This window comes from Anomalospiza imberbis, chromosome 10 (assembly GCF_031753505.1).
Source record: "Anomalospiza imberbis isolate Cuckoo-Finch-1a 21T00152 chromosome 10, ASM3175350v1, whole genome shotgun sequence".
Taxonomy (NCBI): domain Eukaryota; kingdom Metazoa; phylum Chordata; class Aves; order Passeriformes; family Viduidae; genus Anomalospiza; species Anomalospiza imberbis.
Genome location: NC_089690.1, coordinates 5,280,010 through 5,304,381, shown reverse-complemented (window position 1 = coordinate 5,304,381; position 24,372 = coordinate 5,280,010). Strand labels below are relative to the sequence as shown.

The following is a 24,372-nucleotide window of genomic DNA, read 5'->3' as shown; positions in this document are numbered from 1 at the left end:
ATACAGGCTGAGTTTAAAAACCAGCTTCAGTGGGCAGCTGATGCAGCTTTTTGCCTCTGTGAGGGAATAACTGCAGTGGCCCAAAGACAGCCTTGTGCTGGGGGCTGGATGTGTCACTAACCCCCTGAAGGGGCCATTTCCCACTGTTCATGTGTCTTTTTGGAGTCACTAACCAGCTCACAGATGAGCTCCCCATGGTGAGGACAGAGACCCACTCGACCACGTTGGTCTCCATCCCAAACCTCCTCTGCTTCCCCTTGAGCCCAATGATTACATCCAGGAGCTGAAAGAGCGCCGCTAAGACGCTGAGTGGTAAACACACAAATCAGGTCAATCCTTTTGCTTTCCTTGTAATCCCCATGCGTTGTTTGTTACTGGCTTTTACTGCTGCTGCCTTCTCCTCTTCGGGCACTCTGTGCACGCACCCTGCTCTCCTCTCCCTCACACTGTGGATTGTGGCAATCCCTTCTTATCAAAACTCCCGTGTTCTGCACTAATTCACCACATCCACTGCCTTTACATCTTCACCTCTCTTGTCTTTTCTTCACTGTAATTTCTCCAGAGCGGGGAACTCGCTTTCTCCAAGTTTGTACTAAAGCCTGTAAATTTACGGCACTCTAGGAATGTTTGATAACAGCACTTAAATAATTAATGAAAGCTGCAGCAGCCCTTTCTTTTTTCCCTATTTGGAGGCTGTAAGGCAGCAAGACAAGTGGGAGGCAGCAAATATTTCATGGGCTAAGATTAGACGTGATTCGCACCCCTATGGGGGGTAACTGACAAACACTTGCACTTAGGAAAGAGTGAGATTAACTTGTGCAGGAATTAAAGAAAAGAAGCATTGCTTCAGCTACATGAATCATAAAAGTGGCCCAGGAGCATCATAAAAAGCACAGCCCCAAAAAATAAACTGCAATAAAGAGAATGGGATGTTTTCATTTCAGCTCTACAACAATATTCTGTCTCTTTTCATCTGTGTGCTTGACTTTACAGAAGTCCACTCTCTTGTCCTAATTTTTCCATCTTCAATGGAAAAGGAAAAAAATAAAGGGTATAATGGCAAATATTAGCTCATGATTTTGCAGTTCTAAAGAAGCAGTAAGCACTTCTAAAATTAAAAAAAGTAGGTGGAAACATGGAATAAAGACAAATAAGACACAGTAAGACTATAAGAGCAAGAAACAGGAAAAAAAAAAACAATACTGAAAAAGATAAAAGAGATTTGTTATTATAGGAGAAGCTGTGATATGAGACAGATGTGAAATCATATCAAGAAAATCAAAATGGAGAAAAAAGCAACAAAGTAAAAAGACATTCATGTATCGCAGGCAAATTTTTCAAAATCTACCAAACATTCAAATTCTCTGCATTTGTCTCTAAGCTTATGTCTGTTAGTGTTTTAAAAATGGGAATTTGGGCCTGATCTTGTAAAACCTGATTTGAATTTCACAGCTGACTTTTCTGTAGCCACGAATTTACCCACTGAGTGCACACTGGTCCAGGTGCTTTCCACAGGAGCACAATGCAAAGGACTGTATGGATTTTTTTGTCTTCCAAATAATCAATAATGCAATCCTGATGCTTATGTCAGTTTTGCTACTAAATTTCCTTGTTTATGAAGGCAATCAAGTACTTTGGCACCAAAGAATAATAGTAACTGCACTTCAAGAAATTTGAACCTGAATAGTGCAGGGACAAAACCAAAAGCCACTTTGTCTAGTACTGAATGTTTATCAGGCAAAACATCACAAAAACATAGGGGAAAAAAAGAGTAGTAAATTGCTTGATTTTAGGGCAGTGAAGACTCCAAAATTATTACTCTCCTAGAACAGAGGCATAATGACCAGCCTCTGAATAGATATTGGCACAGCAGGCCACACAAAAGCTCTGATTAGCTGCTGTCTGAGGGAGTATTCAATTCTATTTTGGCATTGATTTCTGACCTTTCTTCTCTGACTTTAATTGGTCAAGATCCAAACCTTTCTGAATTTATTTAACACCAGACAACAGTTTCTGAATTGCCAAATTCCCAGAAGAGATGGGGGGGGAAAGGCACTTCATAGTTTTTTCTGTCACTTCTTCAAGTTCATCTAATTCTGAAGTTGTAAAAAACATTCATAACAGCTGCAACACGACTTCCAATGCAACAGTTCTTCAGCTCATTTTAGGGAAGGAAAAAGCCAAAACAGGAGCTATATCTTGTCAAGCCTGATTCAAATGTCCTTCACCTTCACTGAGAAAAGAGCAGGTATTTTTAAATTCCAAACCTGTACATTTATGGCAGTATTCAGTGAGAAAAGGATGTGATACAATCTGCTCCAGATTTTAATATTAGACAGAACCATCAGAAGCTTCTTTGTGAACTCCTAAGCCAGTGATAATCCTACAGTTTTTTCATCTCTTTGCATTTACAGTTAATAATATGGGAAATATTTCGTGGCATTTCAGAGCTGTAGCTGCTGTTTTACTAAAGCCTCCTCACCCATTGATTTACATCCACAACTCCCCTTCCAAGAGCTTCCTTCCCAAATTAAACATGCTAATGATTTTCTATGCAAAATTTAACAACCTAATAGGCTGAACAAGTCGAATGAAAATACACTAATTGTTGCCTTTGATGTATACTATTCTGCCAATTCTCTCATGAAAGCAGTATATTAGTGTTAGCTGGAGTAGTTACTAAAATATAGATTAATAAAGAAAAGCTTATATATATACATGCTAAGAAGATGACACTGCAGACTGCAGAAAACACAACTTCAAGGCTCAGAAGTGACACAAGTGGCTATTATACACTAAAAAGCCATTTTCAGAGGAGCCCAGAAAACGAGCTACTAAAGAATGAATCACAAACCTTTATCTGAATTAGCCGGCATTGGTTCATAACACTGGGTTTATGCAATAAAAGTACTCAAAATAAGATAACACAGTCAAAATAATAAATACAGAATGGGATGAGAGAGATAAAAGGCTGGTGAGAGAACAGAATGCTTTCTGCCTAACCCCAGGGATCTGAAATGAGCTCCCCCAAGAAACTGCCCAATTGCTTTATAAAGTAAGATTACCATGTGCATGTATTTTTTCACCCAGAGTACAAGCAATAATGTGTTTTAGCCTAGGACCAGCATCATAGAGAGAGCTTTATTGCAGAATTGGTTCATTCTGTCCTCCAGCCCAGCTCTGAGCAAGAGGTTTGGTGCCACTGTGATCTTAACACACGCAAAGAAAAGAGATACAAACAAACAATAAGGGAATATAAATATTCTCCAAAGAAATAGTGACACAAAATTACTTTCTATTGCTTTGTCTTTAAGAGTTTGCTTATAATGATTTGATAATTTAATCTAATTGATCTCCCCGAGTACTTCTATGACTCTAATCACTGTAGTATCTGATTACTGGAACAGATCCATACTTTATCTCCAGATTTAATAACTAAATCTATACTTGAAATAGAGTCACACAAGTTCAGCAGAGGGAGAGGGCCAGATGCTGCTCAGCCAGGGGAGGAGGAAGGGAGACAAAAAGGCTACTGAGGTCCAGAATCACTGGAAAGGTACACTTGGCTTTGTGCAAATCATCCCTCTGCAACCAAAGGAGCCCATTTCTGGGGTTAGAGAAGGAAAGCAGAAATGTGACATAATTAATGGGGGCAGAACCAAAAATGAGCTGCTGTCTATGGCCTGTGCTCCTTCAAACTGTCTTCTTCGCAAGCACAAAGTAAATGTAATTATTATTATCGGTTCTTTGTTCTCTTCCAGGCTAGCCCTTCATCAGCCTGAAAATTATGACATTTCCTGAATGCATTTCAACAGCTTCTTAACCTTTTTATTTCCCAAGAGCAGGGACAATGTCAGGCAGCACTCAGAGATTTTAGCAGTGAAAAGGTTAACACCCAAAATTGCTAATGATAACAACAGTATTCACTGAGCCAGATAATCACTCATAAAGAATTTCAATCCAAAGTCACTTAAAATTCAAGGAAACCACTGTATTTCTTCAAGGAAGTGACAGCAGTTAGCAGAATATTCATAATTCAAACAACAGGCCAAAATCTGACTTACTGCTGAGTTTATCTATTTTCAATGGAGAAATATTAAGGGTTGGCTTTTACTCTACCTTAGGTGAAACTTATTTTGTGATATGTCCTCTAACACAGGTGGCTGGGCAGAGAGGGGTGACAGCCAGGCCATTTGCACAGTGCAAATATCAAGTATAGCATGCATATGGAGCATTTCTGAGAAGCTATTTATTTCTTCCTCTCTTGTTTGACTGCTGCTTGTTTGTTGTGCTGATACTCAGCCAAACTAGCTTGTAGTTGAATATGTCAAAGCTCTGGGCAGAAAAACAGCAGCTAATATATGTTAGCAAACTCTGGAGAGAAAAATAGTTTCTGCCACTAAAAACTGCAGGGTGGAATTGTGCACTGCCTTCTTCTTCACCTTATTTTGCCTGAAGGGAAAGAGCCTTTTAATCCTATTTCTCTGCTTGGTTCGCACAGTGCCTGGCAGTGTACACCTGCTTCAACGTGTGTGTCAGGAGCCTCCTTTGCTGTCAGATCCCTTTCCTTGCTGCTCCCAGCTCATCATCTGTCTCCCAGCTCACCTCTGCAGGCGAACGTCCCATCTTGCCCAAGCACATCTCAGCAGTCATCTTTCAAAGGTGTCAGGAGGAGAAACAAAATCAGCCTGTCACTGGCTCACAGTCCAAGGGGCAATGCTCTCTGTCACATGTGAGCAGCACAGAATGAAATGGACACAGGATAGGGTATGAGGGGTTTGACCAAGAACCCCAAATTCAGGGTGGAGTGTGGACTTCCAACGGGACCTCTTCAGCAATCATCCTCTGTGTCTCTGTAAAACTCAAGCACCCATTTTGCATGATCCTGTATCATAGTGTGCTTCTGGCCAGGTAATGCCTTCAGTACTTGAACTGCAAATGCATCATGGCAAGGATTGCAGTTAATCAAAGGTTTCATGGAGCTTTAAAGAAAAAACAACTTTTCCTTCTTCCTTTGTGTGAGACCTCGTCTATGGAGACTCCATCTGAAAGAGGTGGCAGCTGCTTTGGCTCTTAAGTATAGCAATTATTTATTGTTTCAGAAGTTATTGTTTTGAGCAAAAGTAATCTATTTTTCATTAACCAGTGGCTCAGTTAATGACTGAAAAATGTAGAAAACCCACTTAATTCGCTCTCCTGTTCCACATAGCACAGCTATTAATTGATTCATATGGAAAGCTATTTCATCTGCACTTAGCATCAGAGAGAAAAAGGGAAGGATTAAGATTTTAAAATCTAGGTTTACAGCGAGATTTCTTGTGAAATTTCATTAAATAAACCTGCCTCTCCAACAGCCATATACAGCAATATTGCACGGATCCAAAGTACTGTATAGAGCACAGAAAATCTTATTAATAAAAACAGTCTTGGGATTGGTAAATATGCAAAATCTTCTGTTTGTCTCACATCGTTATCTTAGACATGGCCTTCAGTTTTTAAGTCCTTTTTCTAAAAAAAGTCCAATTTCTTTTTGCAACTTTAAAATAAATATGAAAACATATGAGTCAGTATCAATTTTGCAACCAAGTGAGACAAACTGTACTAGCTTTCCTTTGAGCTCTCAGATCTGATTACGACTGTTAGATGTACATATATACGTAGACAAATGCCTGTTTCATATTCCCTTTTCACTGGGTCCATCTCATTAAGACTATTGCTTTGGGAATGAGGATTCTCAGAAAATGAGTTCTCACTGGGTCAGCTACATGCAGCTGGTTCTGTTCTGTTTGCCTGCTCACTACATTAAAAGTAATATACTAAAGAATATTAAATTAAGAGGGAAGAGTAATGTGGGCAGAAAATAAAAACAATCCCTGCAAGGGCACTGTAGGGAGGTTGGCAAGAGAACTGGTACAAAACTTTGGGTTCAAGGGCAGCAATTCCTCAGGAAAACCTCAAAAATATGAGCAAATCATGGCAGCCTCAGCAAGAACCTTGGCACAAGGTGAGATAAACAGAGAGCTCTTCTCCAGGCCACGGATGGATGGTCTTGCTTCAGCTCGGCATGGCAAGACATTATTGCTGATCCAGGATCCCCTGTTCCTCAGAGCTTCTCTCCCACCATTTTGTGGGAGTTGAAAATTCTGCATTAGAGAATGCAGAATTCTGCATTGCCTGCTGAGTTAATTAGGTGAATTAAACAGAAGGTTTTTCTAACCTGCCCGACTGCATCTGAAGCAAGTGGGGAGAATGTGCATGAGTCATTGCCCCGACCAAGCTGGGAGCAAGGGCTGCAGGAGGAGCCCAGCTGGTAGGTGGGAGGGAAGATGGGGATGGGAGCCCCCCCAGCAGGTTTGGGCAGAGCTCCAGCCTGCCCTGAGCATCTGTGGGGTGCTGTCCTGGCAGAGCTGAGGCGGGTGGCAAGGTGAGGGTGGCTCCTCGCTGCCACTCGTGCCACAGGGTCAGGGCTGTGCGCTCATCAGTGAACAACAGCCTGTGTCAGATGTGAAACACAGACTGAGAAAACAAGCTGAAAAACTCTCCATGTCTTACTGCCATTTTTAATGACTTCTAAAATTAGCTGAAGGAAGAGAAGAGAGATCATCTGTACTCTACAGAAGGTTGACACGAAAAAGGGTGAGAAATCTGTGATCCTGAGGTTTTGGTAGATTCTAACATATGTTATCCTTGCCAGTTATTCCCCACCCACTCTGCAGGAGAGAGAGGGAGATGCTCCACAGGGATCCTCTGTATCCATGCTGCTTCACAAGAACCTGTACTACAAGAGGATTTTATTTTCCTCTTTCCCTAACACCTGGAGATGCAAAATTTGGATACTCCAATATATAAGGAGATCTTTGAATCTCAGCACATAATAAAAACCTCCTCATGTTTACTGGAGGCTTTTCATCATCTTCAGCCAACTGTTGGATAAGTTTCTGCCTCTGTTTAGAAAAAGGATGTCTAAGTACAAACTGTGCTTGCTCTGGGCTGAGCCTTCTAGAAACATTCAGCAAGCTGTGCAATCTTCTTCCTACACAATGCACCTTTCCATTAAAAATCTGAAAACAGTTTTGGTGTAAAAATATGGAGAACAGAAAGTAAAGACAGAAAGGCAATAGAGACAAATCTTTTTCCATGAGCTTTGTGAAATATTTTCTCAAAATAACTTTGCAGGGGTTTAACTGCCAGTTCATAACGTGGATGATTCACTTCTGATATTTCTGATAAAACAATATTCAAAACTTCAAAATCTCTTCCAACTCATTTATGCTACCATTTAATTAGGGCTCCTGCAATATGTTACAAGGGCATCATTATCCCTTATAATTGTATAATAATTACAATTTTAATGAAATAATTGCAAGTACACTAGATGTGTAGATATAATTATGGTAATTACATAAATACCTGATTTTCAGCTAATAATTAAAGAAGGCCTTTACAAAAAAGGGAGAAATTTAACAAATGGAAGCTTTTCAGAAAACAAATACAAATAATAAATAGCTGCCTCTCTCCTGTCAGTTCTTCCTTACTAGATTAACTCTCTCTCTCTCTCTCTCTCTATATATATATATATATGATTTTCAACAGATTATAAAATAAGAATTTAAAACCTACTTAAATATTAAATCATACCAAGAGACCTCAATACTTTGCCTCTGCAGGGCCTGATCTACTGGCATTAATAAAGACCAAATTTAATGATTCCAGGAGAGGTCATCATCTCACTTGAATTGCAAATGTCTGTCGATGGCAGGAAGATGTGAATTGTACCTACAACATACAAACTGTCCTGCTGGTTCTGGTTTCCTCCAAAATGTGTCCTTTTGATCAAACCTACTGGCTATACCCTCATTAACACAGAAACCCAGCATAAGATGCATTCTCACCAGGGCAATGATATTTCAATAAAGGAACTACTTACAGAGCCTCAACAGCTGAAAAAAAAAAAAAAAACAGTTCTTCAACCAGGGAATTTCCTTTCCCTTCAAACACATTCCTGTGACTGAACTTGCTGTGTGCTCACTGTACTCTTAGTATGAATAGGAAAGTCAAAATCCAGCCTCATAAAAAGCATGCAGAAAACTCTGCCAGGGCAGATTGATTCTTGCTCTGATAGCACTAAGGGATATTAACAGAATTCCCACAGCAGAGGAATTAGCAACATGATTTACTGCTGCTGCTGAAATGTTCCAAAACACTTTGGCACAACTCTGGAAGGGGAAATCAGCTGCAGCACCTGGACAATGCCATTTCCACGTGTCTTGCAATTTCTGCAAGGACAGCCCTGAGGAAGCTCCAGTTGCAGCCAGAGAACACTCTGGTCCCTGCACTGCGTTGGAATAGAGGTGCAAACATGGCTGAAAATCAGCTTTGTCCCACTTCCCTTAGCCTTGCATTGTTCAGTGCTGCTCCTTCTTTGGATAAATCCCATTATTACAAGCATGAGAAAGTAAAATAAGGGATATTAATATTAAAACAGAAGGAAATGGTTTGATATCCTGAAAACAAATCTCATTTATGGTAAGCTCATTAAAGCAGTTGATTTCTGAATGCTGAGTATAATTATTAATACCATACATATCAAAGTGAAGAAGACATGTAAATTTGACATCATAAAGTAAGTAAAAATGAAGAAAGCGAAAGAATTATGAGTGAAAAGAATTTGGGGAAAAAAATAAAAAGAAATTATACTGGAGCAATACTAAAGTTATAAGCAGATTATTAACATTGTGAGATGATCCCTAAGAATGGTTTGACACATGTAAGCACCATTCTTCAAGCTTAAAAAATGTCCAAAGAATACAAAAAATGTTTGTATCCATGTGTATTATTAGGAAACAAAAAGATGAAGAGCATTAACACAGAGAAGAGCAAAGGAATAATACTACAACACAGGGGGGAAAAAACAAGCAGACAATAATAGTTATCCAAAAGCCATATAAGTTATTCAAAAGTTCCTCCTGAAAATGTACAAATACACTTATGCAGTTATTTTTTAATAAGATTTATCCATTCTGGCTTTAAATGATAAATTAGAAACTAACAGATTGAAAGGAAAACCATCTCACAGATGTTTACTGGGTAAAACCAGTCCAAGCCAACAAAGGCCGGGGGAAGAAGCACAAACCAGTTTTATCCGACTTAGCATTATCAGTACTATTTTAGAGCCCGTGTGGGGGAGGATGTAGAAAATGAAAAGCAAGCAGTAAAATAATGGACAAGGAATGGAATTAGATCAGAATTTAAGACCTGTTAGAGCTATAAGCACTGTCAAGGTATATGAACAAAGCAGTGGCAGCACGATGGCTGTGTGGTCAGCAAGAACCCAGAGCCCGAACAACCAGACATTTACAAGGGACTGTGACCAGTGCTGATGGCATTTAAGATGACTGGAACCTTAAAATACAGTCTGCAGAGTCTTCTATTGTCAAGCACTGGCTCACCCAGAAAGAGGGCTGGAGAAAGTACATCAGAGTTTTAAACATTTTATTTCAAATATGACATAAACCTACCGCACATCTTCGAAAAATGCTGCTGACACTAACAGCTTTAGATTGTGAAAGGATAAAAAGGTCTGTACAAGACAATGTTTGCTTCATTATCTTCTTCCATGTATTACCAGTATAATAGGAAATGCTGCAGTGGTGGTGCAGGAATGAAAAACAGGGCTTCCAAAAGGAACAGAAAAATAGAACCGTGGTGTTTTGGTGAGTAGCAGTGGAGACAGGGATTATGGACGACATGTGGGCCTGCTGATACCACAGGGAGTAAGGATGAGGGCTCTCCAGCCAGGACCCAGCATGGATGGGGGTGAAAATTCAAATATGTGCAGGCATCTACTGACACAAATATACTACAGGCAAATAATTTGTCAGGAATTTTCAAAGAGGCCTAATGAAGATATAAACCCTTTTAAAGGGTTGATGGCCCCCAAAATACACACAAAGGCATATTTTGTAAGTTTGGCGCTCATTCTCAAGAGACCCAGGGCCCTGGCAATGGTCTGCAAAAGCTTGTTTTTAGACTACTGACAGCATAATTTATTTTGACAGAGCTCTGTCTACAGTGATGGAGGCTCACACCTTAGATTTCATATTATTCATTCACATGGCCATAGAGAAAGGAATATTTCAATATTTTTTGTCAATTTACCATCTACTCTTCCATTACTTTGACATTATTTTCTAAATGACATCTTTAGAAAAAAGGAACATCAATAATCAACTGACAACTTTTGCCAGTGGAAATACACATTTTAAAGGTCTCAGCTTGGCCCTTTCTGGTTGATTTCAGAGCTGAAATGGGTTTACAGAAATATCTTCATTTAAGGGAGTCCAGAGGAACTGCACAAGTTATATTAATTGATCTTTTCCAAGATGTGATGATAAGTAAACAGTTCTAGGGTAGTTAAATGGAGTATTGGAACAAACACTCTACAGAAACACAAGGTAATAGGTGAAATTTCTGCTTAGTCTTCTAAAGAATATTTCACATTGCTAAGCTTAAAGCCCTAAGGTTATCAGCCTCTTACAAAACAGAGCTGATGTAACATATCCTCTATTGAAAACAAAGGGAGTTCAAAGCAGGATGAGATTACAGCAGTGTGATTTGTGTTTCAGTTCCATGAATATATTTGTGTGTATGTACATTTGCTCCCGTGCGTCCATAGTAACCACAGCCATAACCCAGAAAGTATGGTGTGGGGAGATTTGCTCTGAAAATCAAGTAGCCCATTAGGAGGCATAAATATTAATAGAGCTGTCTAATCCTACACTCTCAAATGAGGTAGTTCAGACCATGAGTCTTCACATTTAAAATTTATTCACTGCCCTGACTAGAATAAGAAACAGAATCCACATGTGGGGAAATCACTGATAATTGGGCAGTCTCTGAGCCACTGATAATTCCTAAACATAAAAGTAAGGATCAAGTGATTTCTTTCCTTATTCTACACCTAAATCTCCTACAAATACTAATTTATCCAAAACTGCATCTGCCTGGCTCCATGACATTGAGGATATACCACCTACACCTCCACATTGAGGCATCTTCAGGCAGCATGAAACCTTTAGTACAGGTTCCTAAGAAAGAGCACATACATCCCAAAGGCAGGGTATAAAAACCCGTGGGGGTTCTTTTAGTGGTCATATAAGTGATCCTTTCCAAATTTTCTTTATGTGGTTGTCATCAAATTAGGAAATTCCTGGTGCAAACCATTGCAATGGAAAGAAATTAATATAGAGTATTAAAACACCACAGGTATGCAGTTAAAGCAAGATGCACTTGCCCTCCTGAGAGATAAGGAAACATTTTGGAACACAAGTGAAATATTTGTGGTTTGACTATAAGGTAAATTTAGAGGTCTGAAATGCCAAACAGTAGAATATTATTCAGGTAATCCCTAGAAATGCTGCAAAGATTTGTCAAGAAATTCAGGAAATGCCAGATAATAAACAATATCATTAGTATCAACCACTAAAAGGGTATAACCTACAATATAAACACAGTCCATTATAATTTAGAGCTATGAAAACTAGACTCAAAAAAAGTAACGCAGAATTACTCAGATGTCTTTGCACTGATTTTCCAAAACCAGCCCTTGCAAACACAAGTTTCTGCATACCCAAAACAGAATTAGCAGCCTCTGACCTTGATGTACCTGAAGTAAAAGACACAAAGCCAGATGCTCTTTCTTTGTTTTTGAATCAGTAAATTGAAGGTCGAGTAACTGGAATACATACTTACATGTTTTGCAAAAAACATGCTGATTTGTTTCATGTCTTTTCACCCAGCTTCAGCCTATCATTCTGCAGTATCTGCTGTGGGGACATCCAAATCCCAACAGGAGGTCATGGATATAATGCTCATTACCATCTCTAGCATGACTCATGGATAGAACTCCTTTCATTTCTACATCTATTTTAATCAGATTGCTCCCTGTTCTTAAAAATTTTGAATTTTCTAATGTCCCTCAGCTGACAATTAAGTATAAATACTAATTTATTTATCTAATTCAATCCATTTCATGTAGTAGGAAGGAATCAAACCACATGTAAGGATAACACATGGTTGCTGCTTCAGTCACTTTCATCTTACATATCCTTTATGAATTAAAAAGATGGCTTAAAAGTCTGCCTCTGATTTCCAGATTTTCTCCTTCCAATAATTTTCATCACTGTGGTGTTATGACTGTAACCTAAAAATCCAGCAAAAGAGAGAGTGTTGGGCCTTTCTTTTTTCTGATACAAAACTGGTGCCATTTCCCAGCTGTGGTTGCTGTTCAGTTGCTGTGACTCCACAGCAACTTTGTCCTGCAACTCATTTTGACCCTGGCCTTGGGGGCAGTCCCGGTCCAGGATAAATCTCAGGTTATGCACAAGTGAGTAGACTGAGAGCTACTCAGAGAACAGAGATTACTACAGATATCTCAGCTGCCCAGCTGAAGGTATTCAGAAGCTCTCTGCACTTGTCAAGAGCAAAAGGTAGGCTTTTTATTGTGCTGTGTGTGCAATGAATCTAAGTGGAAAGGTACCTACTGAATTTCAAGTAACTCTCTTTATTCTCCTTCAGGCCCACAGGACAATAAACATGACTTTCTCAGCTGCTGGGCTCTACCTCCCTTGACTTTTGCTATTTTTCTGATTATTTTTTTTAATACTCTCTCATTTGAAAGATGCTCTCCGAGAACAATGATGGGGATCTGCATCTTTATTTATGACTTTGTGAATCAGCGTCTGGGTGATAGGAAGTGAAAGTTGCTCAGCTAATTACACATGCTTGATGAACTGCGTAATAACTGCTGCAGCACTGCACATTAATTGAATGCATATAAATGACAGCAGTTATTCCAACTTGAATGATGTGTGAAGAAGTGACGTTGCCCACAGTACCCTGATTATCTTCATTTCCAGCTTTGGGAATCCAGCTTAAACTATTGTACTTTTACAGCACCCAGCAAAAATTCCCTAACAGAAAACACAAGATGCCTCAAAGCCTGACGCTTTAAACACAAATTGCTGTAAATCACTGAAAGTGGATTTAGACATCTCAAAAAAGCATACATCGAGCAACTACAATTAGCAATTGATAATTAACAGCTAGCTGCAACCAGCCGTTAGGAGCTGTAAGAGCTAAAGCCTTGGGAACAAGGCCACCTTCATTTAGAGCCTAGTTATTGCCTTAAAAACCTAATGTAGTGTTTAAAGAGTTAAATTTTGCCTAGCTCTAAACATTTCTGCTATGTGCTTTCCTAAAATGTGTTTGTTTTGGAATAACAGTATAAAAAAGAAATGGATTACAGCTAACAGGCAACTGTGCATGTCCACAGTACTCTTTGTTTACCCCAAAAAGCATTCTAATTCGCATGTAGTCCAGCTCTAAGGTGACACATTATTTTAAAGAAAACAATAAAGGAAAATCATTTGATGCAAAACAAACGCGCATAGTACAAAATTAGTACTTCAAAACTAGCACCAAATGCCTCCTTTGAATCAGTACCAAAATAGACCTTCTCTGTTGCATGTCAACTGCTTGAGGAATTTGCAAATATTCACAAAGAAATCTGCAAACTCTTCCATAGTATTTGACACAGAAAGGGGAGAAGCCAAGTTTCCAAAGCTTCCAAAAGCAGTCTAGCTCCCAAAGTACCATGTCACAATATTTTAACAGTTCCCTACACCCCTATTAAGAGTTTTTAGGCTTTGACAAAGAGAGCTGTAATCACAGAATAAAGGAAATCAAAGCTCACTTTTACAAGCGCGTAAACGAAGGGGAAAAAAAAAAAGTTTCACATCCACACTTCAGAAAAGTTAACCCTGTTCCAAGAAAACAGGGAGTATCCTGGAGAAAACCAGAGCAGGTCTCAGCCCTGTGCTGCTATAATGCTTCCCAGCCGTTATACCACAGTTCTGGAAGGGAGAGCTGTGGGCTGTGCCAGCCCCTCCAGTGGTAGCAGTGCCCATCCCAGGGCACAGAGCTCCCTCTCCTCTGCATCCACACACAACATCCCATCCCCTGGTGCCACTGACAGACACTGCCCAGAGCCTCCAGGCCAAGAGAGGAGCTGCCAACACTGTCACTGGAGAGAGTGCCAGACAGAATGATCAGGTGCAACTGAGTCCTGGCTTTACAAAACTTCTCATCTGCTGTACACGGACCTCTCTTTAAACACCTCTCCACCAGGACAAGACAGTCCCTAAGAGTTCACAGCACCAACAATCAGCCTCTTTCACCTGTATTATTCCTTCTCCTTTTGCAAGGTTTTGATCTCTCCCCCGTTTTGTTTGTTTTGGTTTTTTGTCCACTTTATACATACCTCCTTTTCTACAAATTTTCTTGCCGGGTTTTCTGGCACATTCCTTGGATATTCTTTTGACTGAAAAATGAATAGAAGACTAGAAAATAACATGGAGCTCCGTCACAGACAGTAGGAGCATGCAACACCACTATCTAACTTAAATATGACCTGCTTTATTAGGTGCGGAAGATTCTCAACTTGTTGTGCCTGCACATGCAATGGAAAAGATGTTGATGCATCTTCCCAGAAGTCAGTGGGTGGCAATGAGAATTAGGCACCAACTTTGACCTAAAAATTACACGTGCTGTGGGAGAAAAAAAATGAGTGTAGACAGAAAGAAAGCAAGAAAATAAAAATCAAAAAGCAAGGACAAATGCACACAGAGAAAAGCAGCATGCACACATGTAGTAAGCTGGCATGCAAACAGAGAAAGCCATGCAGGCTACCAGTACACGTGAATTAATATTGTTAGAAAGTAGAACAGGAAAATAAAAAGATCTCCCTGTTTCGCCTGCTATTAACTCACCATCCTCGGTGGGGACATAGATATTTAAATAGAGGCAGTCTTCATTCTGATCTTGTACATAGGTTGAAACTACATCCAAGTTATTAGTAAACCACACAGGAAGCATGACTTCAGGCAACCTGCCTTCTATAATGTTCTGGGGACACACTGGAGCAAACTGGGTGGTGTTTTTGATATCTGCCCAGGGAGATGGAGGCTCAGGAGGTTGAAAGCGGCGCTCCCCTGTTGGAGGGGCAGCGTATGGAACCCCGAGAAACTGAATAACGGGCCCCAAAATTTCATTATTAAGTTCCTTCTTAATCCCTCTTATCTTGCCAAAGTTGGTGGTCACCACTGGGTTGGTATCATCCAATTTTTGGGAGGACACAGCTGCCGCGTGAAGCAAAAATCCAAGTATTGAAAAAGCAAAAGTGGCATTCAATCCCGTGTGTAGCAGGCGGACCACCGTCGCTCTCCATACACAGTTCAGCCACATGGATCTTGGAAAGGCCATGGTCCCACATTAGTTGTGTAACTACAGTGAAGCAATCTGATTTGTATCCACTGGTGTAAAAACAGGGCGACCGGAGGAAACAGATCAAGTTTCCTAAATAGGTGCCTGTCAGAAAAATCTCAAAAGGCTTTTCATGCGGTAAGCATCTTCCATTGATCTCACACTTATTGAAGCTGCATCTTCACTCAGCACTATTTATCAGACTACATCCTATTGACAATTCTGTTTTCCATAGCAGCAATATGAAGAGAGCAGCCATTTACTGCAGAATCCCCTCTTATAAATCAAATCCAGTTAGCCGCAGGTCTATATCCTGGAGAAAATGAAAATAAATCATTAGTATGAAAGAGCTAATATGAGCAGAGTGATAACTAGGTGTTTAACACGTTATTTACATACATTAATATTTGCTAGAGTCATGTAAGTTAAACTGCAGTAGTTTATGGGTCCATGAAATGGCTGGTGAAACACTGATTACTGGATTATCTGTAATGTCACCTGTTGAATTTACAGAGACTTCTAAGGAGAAACAGGACTCGTAGAAAATACATTTTTAAAATTCACTTTTTCAAGAATAAGAAATTCACTGCCAAGCTACATTACATAAGTGTTTATGTTAACATTTTATTTAACTTAATCAGCTCACAATCAATTTTCACCTTGTTTGCAGAAATTGATTTATCAGAAAAGAAGTAATTATCTCTTAAAGCAGAAGATGGGGAAATTAAGATAGGCAGGCACACTGAAGACCTAAATTAAGTTTATTTCATTAAAAGCAGTTTATAATACATACAAACATTTTTTTTTCATTTTAAAATATAGCATGAATTACTGTCCTTATTCACAATAACCTGAATTACCATGTGGTTTTCTGATTGCTGATGAAATTCACAGATAGACTGAAATATTCACATCAATGAAGGACCAAAGTCTGCTTCTGCTGAAGTGAATGGTAAACCCCGAATTCGTACAGAAGTACAACTGGACCTCTGTAGGTTGCTGGGGGTTTTTACAGAACTGGTTTGGAAAAGGATATCAACAGGCAGCTTAGGGAGGGAGCTGTATATCACAATTTTTATGTCAGATCAATCCTGCATTCCTTATAAAAGACTGACTTCAGTGAAAAATGAAAATGCATGTTGAGAGCACTCAATTCCTACCATCCTTAATTTATAACATAAACAATAAGCATTCCCACAGGACAGGAGAATTCTTGTCTTTCACATATCCACATGCTGACTGAACAATATCCTAGAAAAAATAATCAGTTAGGATCAGAGACTGTATAATCTGAAATTCCAGATGCTATTTTCAACTACTTTAGTTCAGAGGTTGTCACACAAGGCTGTGTTCCAGCACTTCTGAAAATTGCTCAGTGCATATCATTATATTTTCCATATTCATGTGAAACATATTTCCAACACGACTTACAATACCCTATTATTTAAAATGCAGTGTTATACACAATATAGCAGTGTAATCTTACACTCCATATTAAGCAGTGTGTAATGCACAAGAAATGTTTTTTGCTTTGTATAGGAAACATTTTAAACCACCTGCTTTTGAAACAGCATTGGCAGCTTTAATGAGAATTGGTTTTTTTATCATGTCTATACACATTGTGGAGAGAATTCAAAAGAATGGCTTGTCTAATAGTCAGACTACCCTGTAGTTTGGGTTATTAAAAAGGAGATTGTAAAAGCTATATAGGACAGCAGGAGATTTGGTTCATGTCTAGTGTTCCTTTAGCTCTGAACAATCTATCTCAGGAGGCAATAAGGAGATAGATGAAGCTTTTCTGCAATTTTCTCTTTCCCTCCTTTCTCTGCTAATTCTAACACTTTCACTGTGAAACTGCATTAACAAACAGGCTTATGTCCTTCATCCTCCAGCTTCATATTCTCAGTATTTGCTGGAAACGCACCAATTTAGCTGAAGAAAATAATTCCCCAGACTTGATGTGTGTGTTTGCATTTACTTTAACACACTTACATGGAATGGCAGATATTCCCCTCATGGAGGATTGTTGCTTTGTAGCATTTCATATTTTGGAGGGAGTAGGGTACTACTTGAGAAATAGCAAAGACAGAGCAGGCAGACAGGTTTCTGAGCAATGCACATGGAGAGATGGAAGTCTGTTCCTTAGTGGCGTTCAAAAAACTCCACAGCCTTTTCCACTGGGTCTTAAAACCCACGAGGGTTTGTTTTCCTCTAAGGAATGGAAACATGTACTTTCTCATCTTTCTCAAACTTAAACTTGTAATTAGCAGGAACTTTATCTCAGTAGCCTTCCAGCTAATTCACATGATCTGGGGAAGGTCCAGAGCAAATCCAGCATAGCTGTGCCAAGGAAAAACATCCTTCTTCATTTCAACATGCTGTGTTTGTTCGATGTGCAAAATTAACAATATGCTAATAATTATTTATTTAGCGCCTGTTTTCCGTTCTAAAGAAACTTTGTAATACAATTTTGATACCTCAAATGGTAAATTCAATGTAAAATCAAAGCCATTTCTAGAGCTGGGTTATAATTCTAAGCATGTCCATCTGCTGGTTTGTATTTGCAGCTGAACAGCTCTGCTGTGATCCACAGTTCTGGTTTGCCTCCCTTGGATAAGGTTTTACTCTGAGACAGGATGCTGAAAAGGTAAGAATATAATTCAGTTATGTGTTTGCTATCCCTAATTAATTAACTGTTGGGCAGTAGCCTCCATGAATAGATGGATAGGATATAAAGGGCAAAAACTGTCAACCACTTGCGGGATTTGAATCAACACATTTTCTTTGTATTTGTAACTTGAATTTTGGATTTGCTCTTTTCAAGCCTTTCGTTTTAAATGTCTAAGTAACAGTTTATTTTTGAGACTCAGAGGTCAGACATTCAAGCCTGTCATTGGCTGCCCTGAAGCTATCACATCAAAACCACAAACTCAATGTAAATAAAAAGACTGAGATTTATCAAATCTTTTGAGGCTTTCATGACAAAATTTCATTTTGAGCACTAGGTGCAAGGGCAAGCAGGGAAGCTGGCCAGGAGCATGCTGAGAGTTAATGCTGGACAAAATTCTCCCCAGTCTTTCTGCAGGTGATCTACATAGGACTTTGCCTTGGTGTCTGGACTCAGCTGAAGAGGAATCAGTGGGAAAAAAAGGAGAAGGAATAAATAGGAATGATCAGGGAGACAAGCAGACGAATAAACCAAAGAGTAGCAATTATAAATCTGGGACAAGATTTGGCATCAAAATAATGTGGATCTGAGGAGGAGGAGGAGAAACCTTTTCAGATTTTTCTGCAGTCTTGGTTTGAGGATCACAATTGCTCCCTGTGGTAACACAAATGAATTCTACTGTAAAAGGTATTTGATAAAGACTTTCATGCTCTTTCAAACAGTCTATACTATACAGAGTTTTCCTCTATCATCTATTATTTTATTATCTTCCTTTCTGAATTCAAATTACTTTATAGCTCAGATTCTGAAATACTTTAGAGAAGCATTTAGTATGCTGAGGAGTGAACAGTCCAAGAGAGCTTCAGTGCATCTTTGCATTTCCAGTGACACAGGGCATCCCACAACAGGTCACATCTGCTGCAAACTGCAGCAGTGCAACTCCTCTTTGTTACTCATGCCCAGGTCTTCAAATCTTAAGGGATGGTTTGATCTGTACTGCCTATCAATAGCTCCAGTGTATTAATAAAACCTTTGGTGGGATCCAAGGCTTCTGGCCATATGTCAGTAAAGGCTATTATTGTTACAATAAAAATCTCCCAATCCCCCAAAAAAGCTGTTTTCTTTTCAGCTGAAGGTGTATTCCTTGATTTTATATTCCTGCTCAAAAATTCTTTTCCACTTCGCTAGAAAATCCCAGTTGCACAAATATTCAAAGTGATTGCAAGAGTTTGAAACACCACACAACGCCACTTCATTTCAAAACACAAGTGCTGTTTTGCAAACCAGCTACATTTGCATCCATTTTTACTTACAGCAGTCTCTCCTTAGAACTAAGAGCCCAGAGATGTCTCTAAGAAGAAATCCATGTCCTAAAACACACTACGAAGCCAAGTAGGAACTTGGACAGTGTACAGAGACCATTAGAGGAAAGATGAGGGTGAACACTGTGTCGGTGTGACACACCAATTGTAAACATGACCAGACAAATCCTCAAGAGATGCAGCACAAAATTCCCCATCTCTTCTTTCGTCTTTCAAGTTACCAAGGAAAGCAAGTTCCAAATACAGTGCATTTTCTCCCAGCTTAGTAGTAAAAAAAGGCCAGGGTGATGGGATTTTGAGCAGCCTGGAGGGGAAGGTGTCCCTACCAAGCCTAGATGACCTTTAGAGGCCCCTTCCAACTCAATCTATTCTGTGAAATGTTTTAAAACAGACATTGCTGTTGCATACTTCCCTAAATACTTTCTCAAATTGATGGGATTTGCATGAGTTTAGTTAAAGAAATTAACTACATTCATTTAAAAAAACAGGTGAATGAAATGATAAGAGAGGAGATTGCAATACATAATACATGTAAGAAGGGTACAGCTCTGGTGGGGTTTGGTCAGATCCCACACGCCAGCACCCTCTCCACCTCAGAGCAGCCACAGTTCTGGTAGCTGCAGAAAGCTGCTCCAAATCCAGCTCTATTTAGATGCAGAACCTCTGCCAAGATGGCCAGCCAAGGTATGAATAAGACCCCATCTTCATGGGCTCACAGTCCCACCCCACATTAGGATGGGATTACAAGAGTTATGTTACACGGGAACACAAACAACCCAGTGGAAAGGATTTCCAGATGTTACAAGCTGTGTGAATATATCACTCCTAGATCAGAGAAACTGATTCCTGAGTGCCCTCACCTCGATTTAATATGATGTTTTGACCACTAAACTTCATAACCAGTTAGTGAATAATACAGTATTTAAATGCTGTAGTATGAAGTATTCAATGCAGTGCTTCAAAATTAGTGAAAGGTTGAATTAAAATGGGTAGATGTCATAAAACTCCTTTAAATTGTGATGTATTTTTCAACTACACCAAATTTTTATTCTTTGCCATTACTGGCTATATTCACTAATACTTATTAAGTGGTATTTTCATGATCAAAAATCACTTAAAAAAAATCTGCATCTTAGTTTGCCAACATAGGAAGATATCTGATCAAAATTTTCAATTAAACTGTTTTTGAATTAGACAAATTAAGCCCATGAGGAGAGGGTCAGTGAAGTCCCATAACGTTCCATTTACTCATATCATTAAATCATTTTCTTAAAAGAGTTCTACTTCTTATCTGAAGTAGTTGTTTATATTACCAGAAGTTGACTACAATTTTTTAATGTAGACTAGACCTGTCTGACATTTTGCACAATAAGTAGGTAACGAAATGGTGATTTTACCCATAACAGAAAGAATGGGTAACTCTGTCACTTATGTGTAAAGTTTTAGACAGCTAAGTAATACAGATTTAAATTAAAAATGACAGATGCACTGGCTTGGAATATAATGGGCACTGAAGTGAACCTTTATTCCTTTTAGCAGCTTACAGTTAACTCTTAAATAGACCACACATTATCCTCACTTTTGAGTACTGTAAATATTCAGCTAAATGATCAAATGGCCGTTCTGTTGATGGCTGCTCTGTGCTTCAGGACAAAAAGATTCCCTGACCTACTGCAGAAATTCCACTGAACTCATGTTAATCAGAGGTCATCCTAGAGGAAAAAATAACCCAGATGTTTCTCATTTGAGAGCTTCAGTATCAAAATCTGTGTATTTCATATCATCAGGTCAAGTGGGAATTGCTTTGTTTAATACTTCATAAAATATACACGTGCTTCTCATCTGATCACTCCAGCAGAGTAACCTGCCCAGAGACTCCTGAAGCTAAATGGCCTTTTGTTGTCTCTTTCAGGTGATAAATGTAGCTACAGAATTGTTAACAAAGTTCTTTACCTGGTATATATTTGTGGCTCACCCTTAGTTCACTGGGGTTAATCGTATGAGAGAAATTAATTGGAATTTCTTTGCCACCTTTATTACAACAATAATATCAACAATAATACTACCTTCAATGCTAGTTCAGCCTCCAAGGCAAGCTTTCATATCAGATTCATAATAAAGATATCACTTTTGTATTTTCCTGGTGGAAATAGTAATTCAAGACAAAAAAAGCTGGAATACAGATAATACCACTTCTTGAGGGAGAACTCTGCAAACAAAGATGCTTGAATGAACTCAGATTTGTTCATGAATTGTTGTTCTAGCTGGATACAATACCAAGTAACAATTCCAAGCATACAAAACCCTTGTTGTAGAGCAAGATCAATAACTAGCTCTTCAACAAGATGATTTTATTTTTTAAGAAAAAGACCAGCAAACTTCCTTGTGGCAGAAAAAGGAACCCATGCTTTTTGTTCTTGATCAGATGGCCAAGATGGTCCCAATTTCATCGGGGTAATTGAGATCAAGTTCCAACTCATCAGAAAATTCACAGACGTATAAACATAATTTGTTAATCACAAACCCAACATCTCTAACTCAGCTCTGAAAGTGCTCTTGACTGGTATTACCAGGCTTTCCAGAACTGCAGAGAGCACACTACAACTTGAGTGCAATATTGGCATTAGAGGGATCTATCAGCTTGAAGAGGTTGTTTCCTGTGATCTAGCATTCTGTACATCTGTGACTTTACTTGCATTTGCTCCAAAATGAATTTCATGCTTAACTTGTTTTTCCTAATTAAACTTCCTTTAACAGTTTCTAATATGTGCATTATTAAAACTCATTAGTCCCATTCATGCCTGCCTGTCATTTTTGGCTTCATATTCATGTACCAAAGAGCTCTGCTGCTTTATATAGGAAGCAAATTAAATAATAAATATGAGAACTTGAACATTTTATGAGTGTCAGTATGAGAAAGTGGCTGCAAGGCCCATAAGGTTTCACAAAAAAAAAGCATTACAGCTAAAGCTAACATGCTGACACATCTCTGATCTATAAAGTCTGCAGTAATGGTAGCAGTAAAGTGTTGTGCCATAGATGGGGAATTTTTCTCTCACATGAAATAGAAATAGGATATAGCACAGACTATATTTACCGTTGTAAAAAAATTTCAAATAAAATTCCCCAAAAGCTTAGAATATAACACCATTAAACGTCTACAAAGATTTACTCTTTCCATCTGACTTCATGTGTAGCTCCTATTATTCAGCTCCTTGTCCTCTTTTCATTTTCTACCCCTGTCTGTGAGAAAGAGACTTATTTCAGCTATAGCAACCAGGCTCCGTGCCCCTGTGGTCATGTCCTGGTCACACTGACCACGACTCCAGTGACCAGAGGGTTTCCTGACCCAGCAGCTGCATCTCATGGTGCCTGTTCCAGGGCCCAGATTCTCCACAGAAATAATCCATTACTGTGAAACCAGTAGAAGAAACAAAAGCCTCATCCCACAATGCCTGTTTTGCACAGACTTGAGGATGTCAAAATATTCAGTCTATCTGTAAGGTTTCTCTTGACTAAATTGTCGTTTTCTCCTCACGAATATTTCTAACACTGTGTGCCTACATAACACTTTACTGCTTTCAAGTACTGTTTTGGAAACTGTGGGACAGGGTTGGGAAGGCAAAAGTTAAGGAACAACTTTTAAGTTCAGATATTGAACCTAAAAGCTTCAGCCAAAATGTAATTAAACAAAAGTACAAAATGCAACATAAATGTACTCCCCTCATTAAATTCCCAGAACCAGTTCAACAAGTGAGCTAATGGCTTCTCTAGGCAGGATGTGATTGAGAAGATTTAGAAAACATCTTTTCAAATTGCCATTTAAGTTCTCTGCTTCGTTAGAGGAATACAAGTTACTTGAAATGCAATAGTTGTAAAGTGTCCTTGACCACTTTTATGATTTTACAGTCACATGTTGCTAATTTCCAAGCATTACATTCTCCCTTAATATGGTGCAAAGGACCTAACCAAGCATCAGCAGAAGGTAACAGGCTACCCAAAGGCAACACTAAAACTGATTATGCAGAAAATATTATGAGGACAAAACAGAAGAATTCAACAAATGGGGTAAATAGAACTCAAATTGCTTTTCCTTTAATGGCCTCATGTTTTATTTGACCACAGCAGTGGAAAAACCATGTTGCCCTGCTGTGTGCAGCCCAGACCTTTACATGGCTTGGTAACCATGAGGATATTTACAGCACAGACTCTGTGCCCCCTGGTTTCCCACAGCTGCTGCTCCCTCACTCCACCTTTTGTTTTCTAGTGGGAAGTGCTGTGGTGGAGAGGGTGCACAGCAAAACTTAACATGGGACCAAGCAGCCAAACAGCCACTTTTCATCCCTGGAGAGCACACAATACATCATTAATGGGAAATTAATAGTTTTGGAAACAAAGTCTGCTGGAAAACACAGGGGGTCTTCAGAGGCAGGTAGAAATGTGCAGCTGAGTCACCAAGAAGCCAAAATTATTTCCCCCTGTAATTCTGCTAGTTCAATAGTAATCCTGGGGAATGTAATGTCATCATTTGTTATTAAAAGTACACGATGTTGTCTCAATATGCAACACATTATTAAGTTTTCCCATTAGGTGGGGTTTTTTGGTTTGGTTTGGTTTTTTGCATCCCCTAACTCCCTCTCCCTCCCTTCCATAGAAACTCTTGTGCAACACCTGGGTATCAGGGCAGGCATCTCCCTCTGAGTGCTTGTGCTCCCTCACAATGCAGAGCTCAGAACCAGGGCTACAGAAATGGAGATATGCCTCCAGAACAGCCTTTATTCATCATTCAGGACCTATTTTTTATCATTATCTATTATCACCTGTTATACTTACTATGGAGGGATATCTGGGACTAATCAGAGACTATATAATTTACTGGATCAGCTTAATAACTGCCCATCCTTTATTAAAAGATATCCACAGAGGTTTCCACTGGACGTCTAGAAAAAATGTTTTATTTTCATTATTTGCTTTCAAAGAAGGTCTGTCTCCTTTTGCCCTTCTTTTTCCACTATTTAATTTTTAAATAATTTATTTTTCATGTGATTAAAAAACATAATA

The 24,372-nt window shown here is 39.1% G+C and overlaps 1 protein-coding gene across 12 annotated transcripts in view; it reads right to left on the bottom strand.

Annotated features, from left to right (window-relative positions):
- The window catches only part of NLGN1 (neuroligin 1), a 484,028-nt gene that overhangs the window by 281,557 nt on the left and 178,099 nt on the right, over positions 1-24,372 (bottom strand). For 10 of the 12 annotated variants that reach the window (XM_068200312.1, XM_068200309.1, XM_068200310.1 and 7 more), the window contains one exon: positions 14,829-15,634. In XM_068200312.1, the coding sequence (XP_068056413.1) occupies positions 14,829-15,321 (493 nt within the window). In that variant the 5' untranslated portion in view covers positions 15,322-15,634. Of the gene's footprint in view, positions 1-14,320; positions 14,381-14,828; positions 15,635-24,372 lie in introns of all 12 variants that reach the window. The other 2 variants (XM_068200315.1, XM_068200313.1) reach the window with 1 other exon arrangement.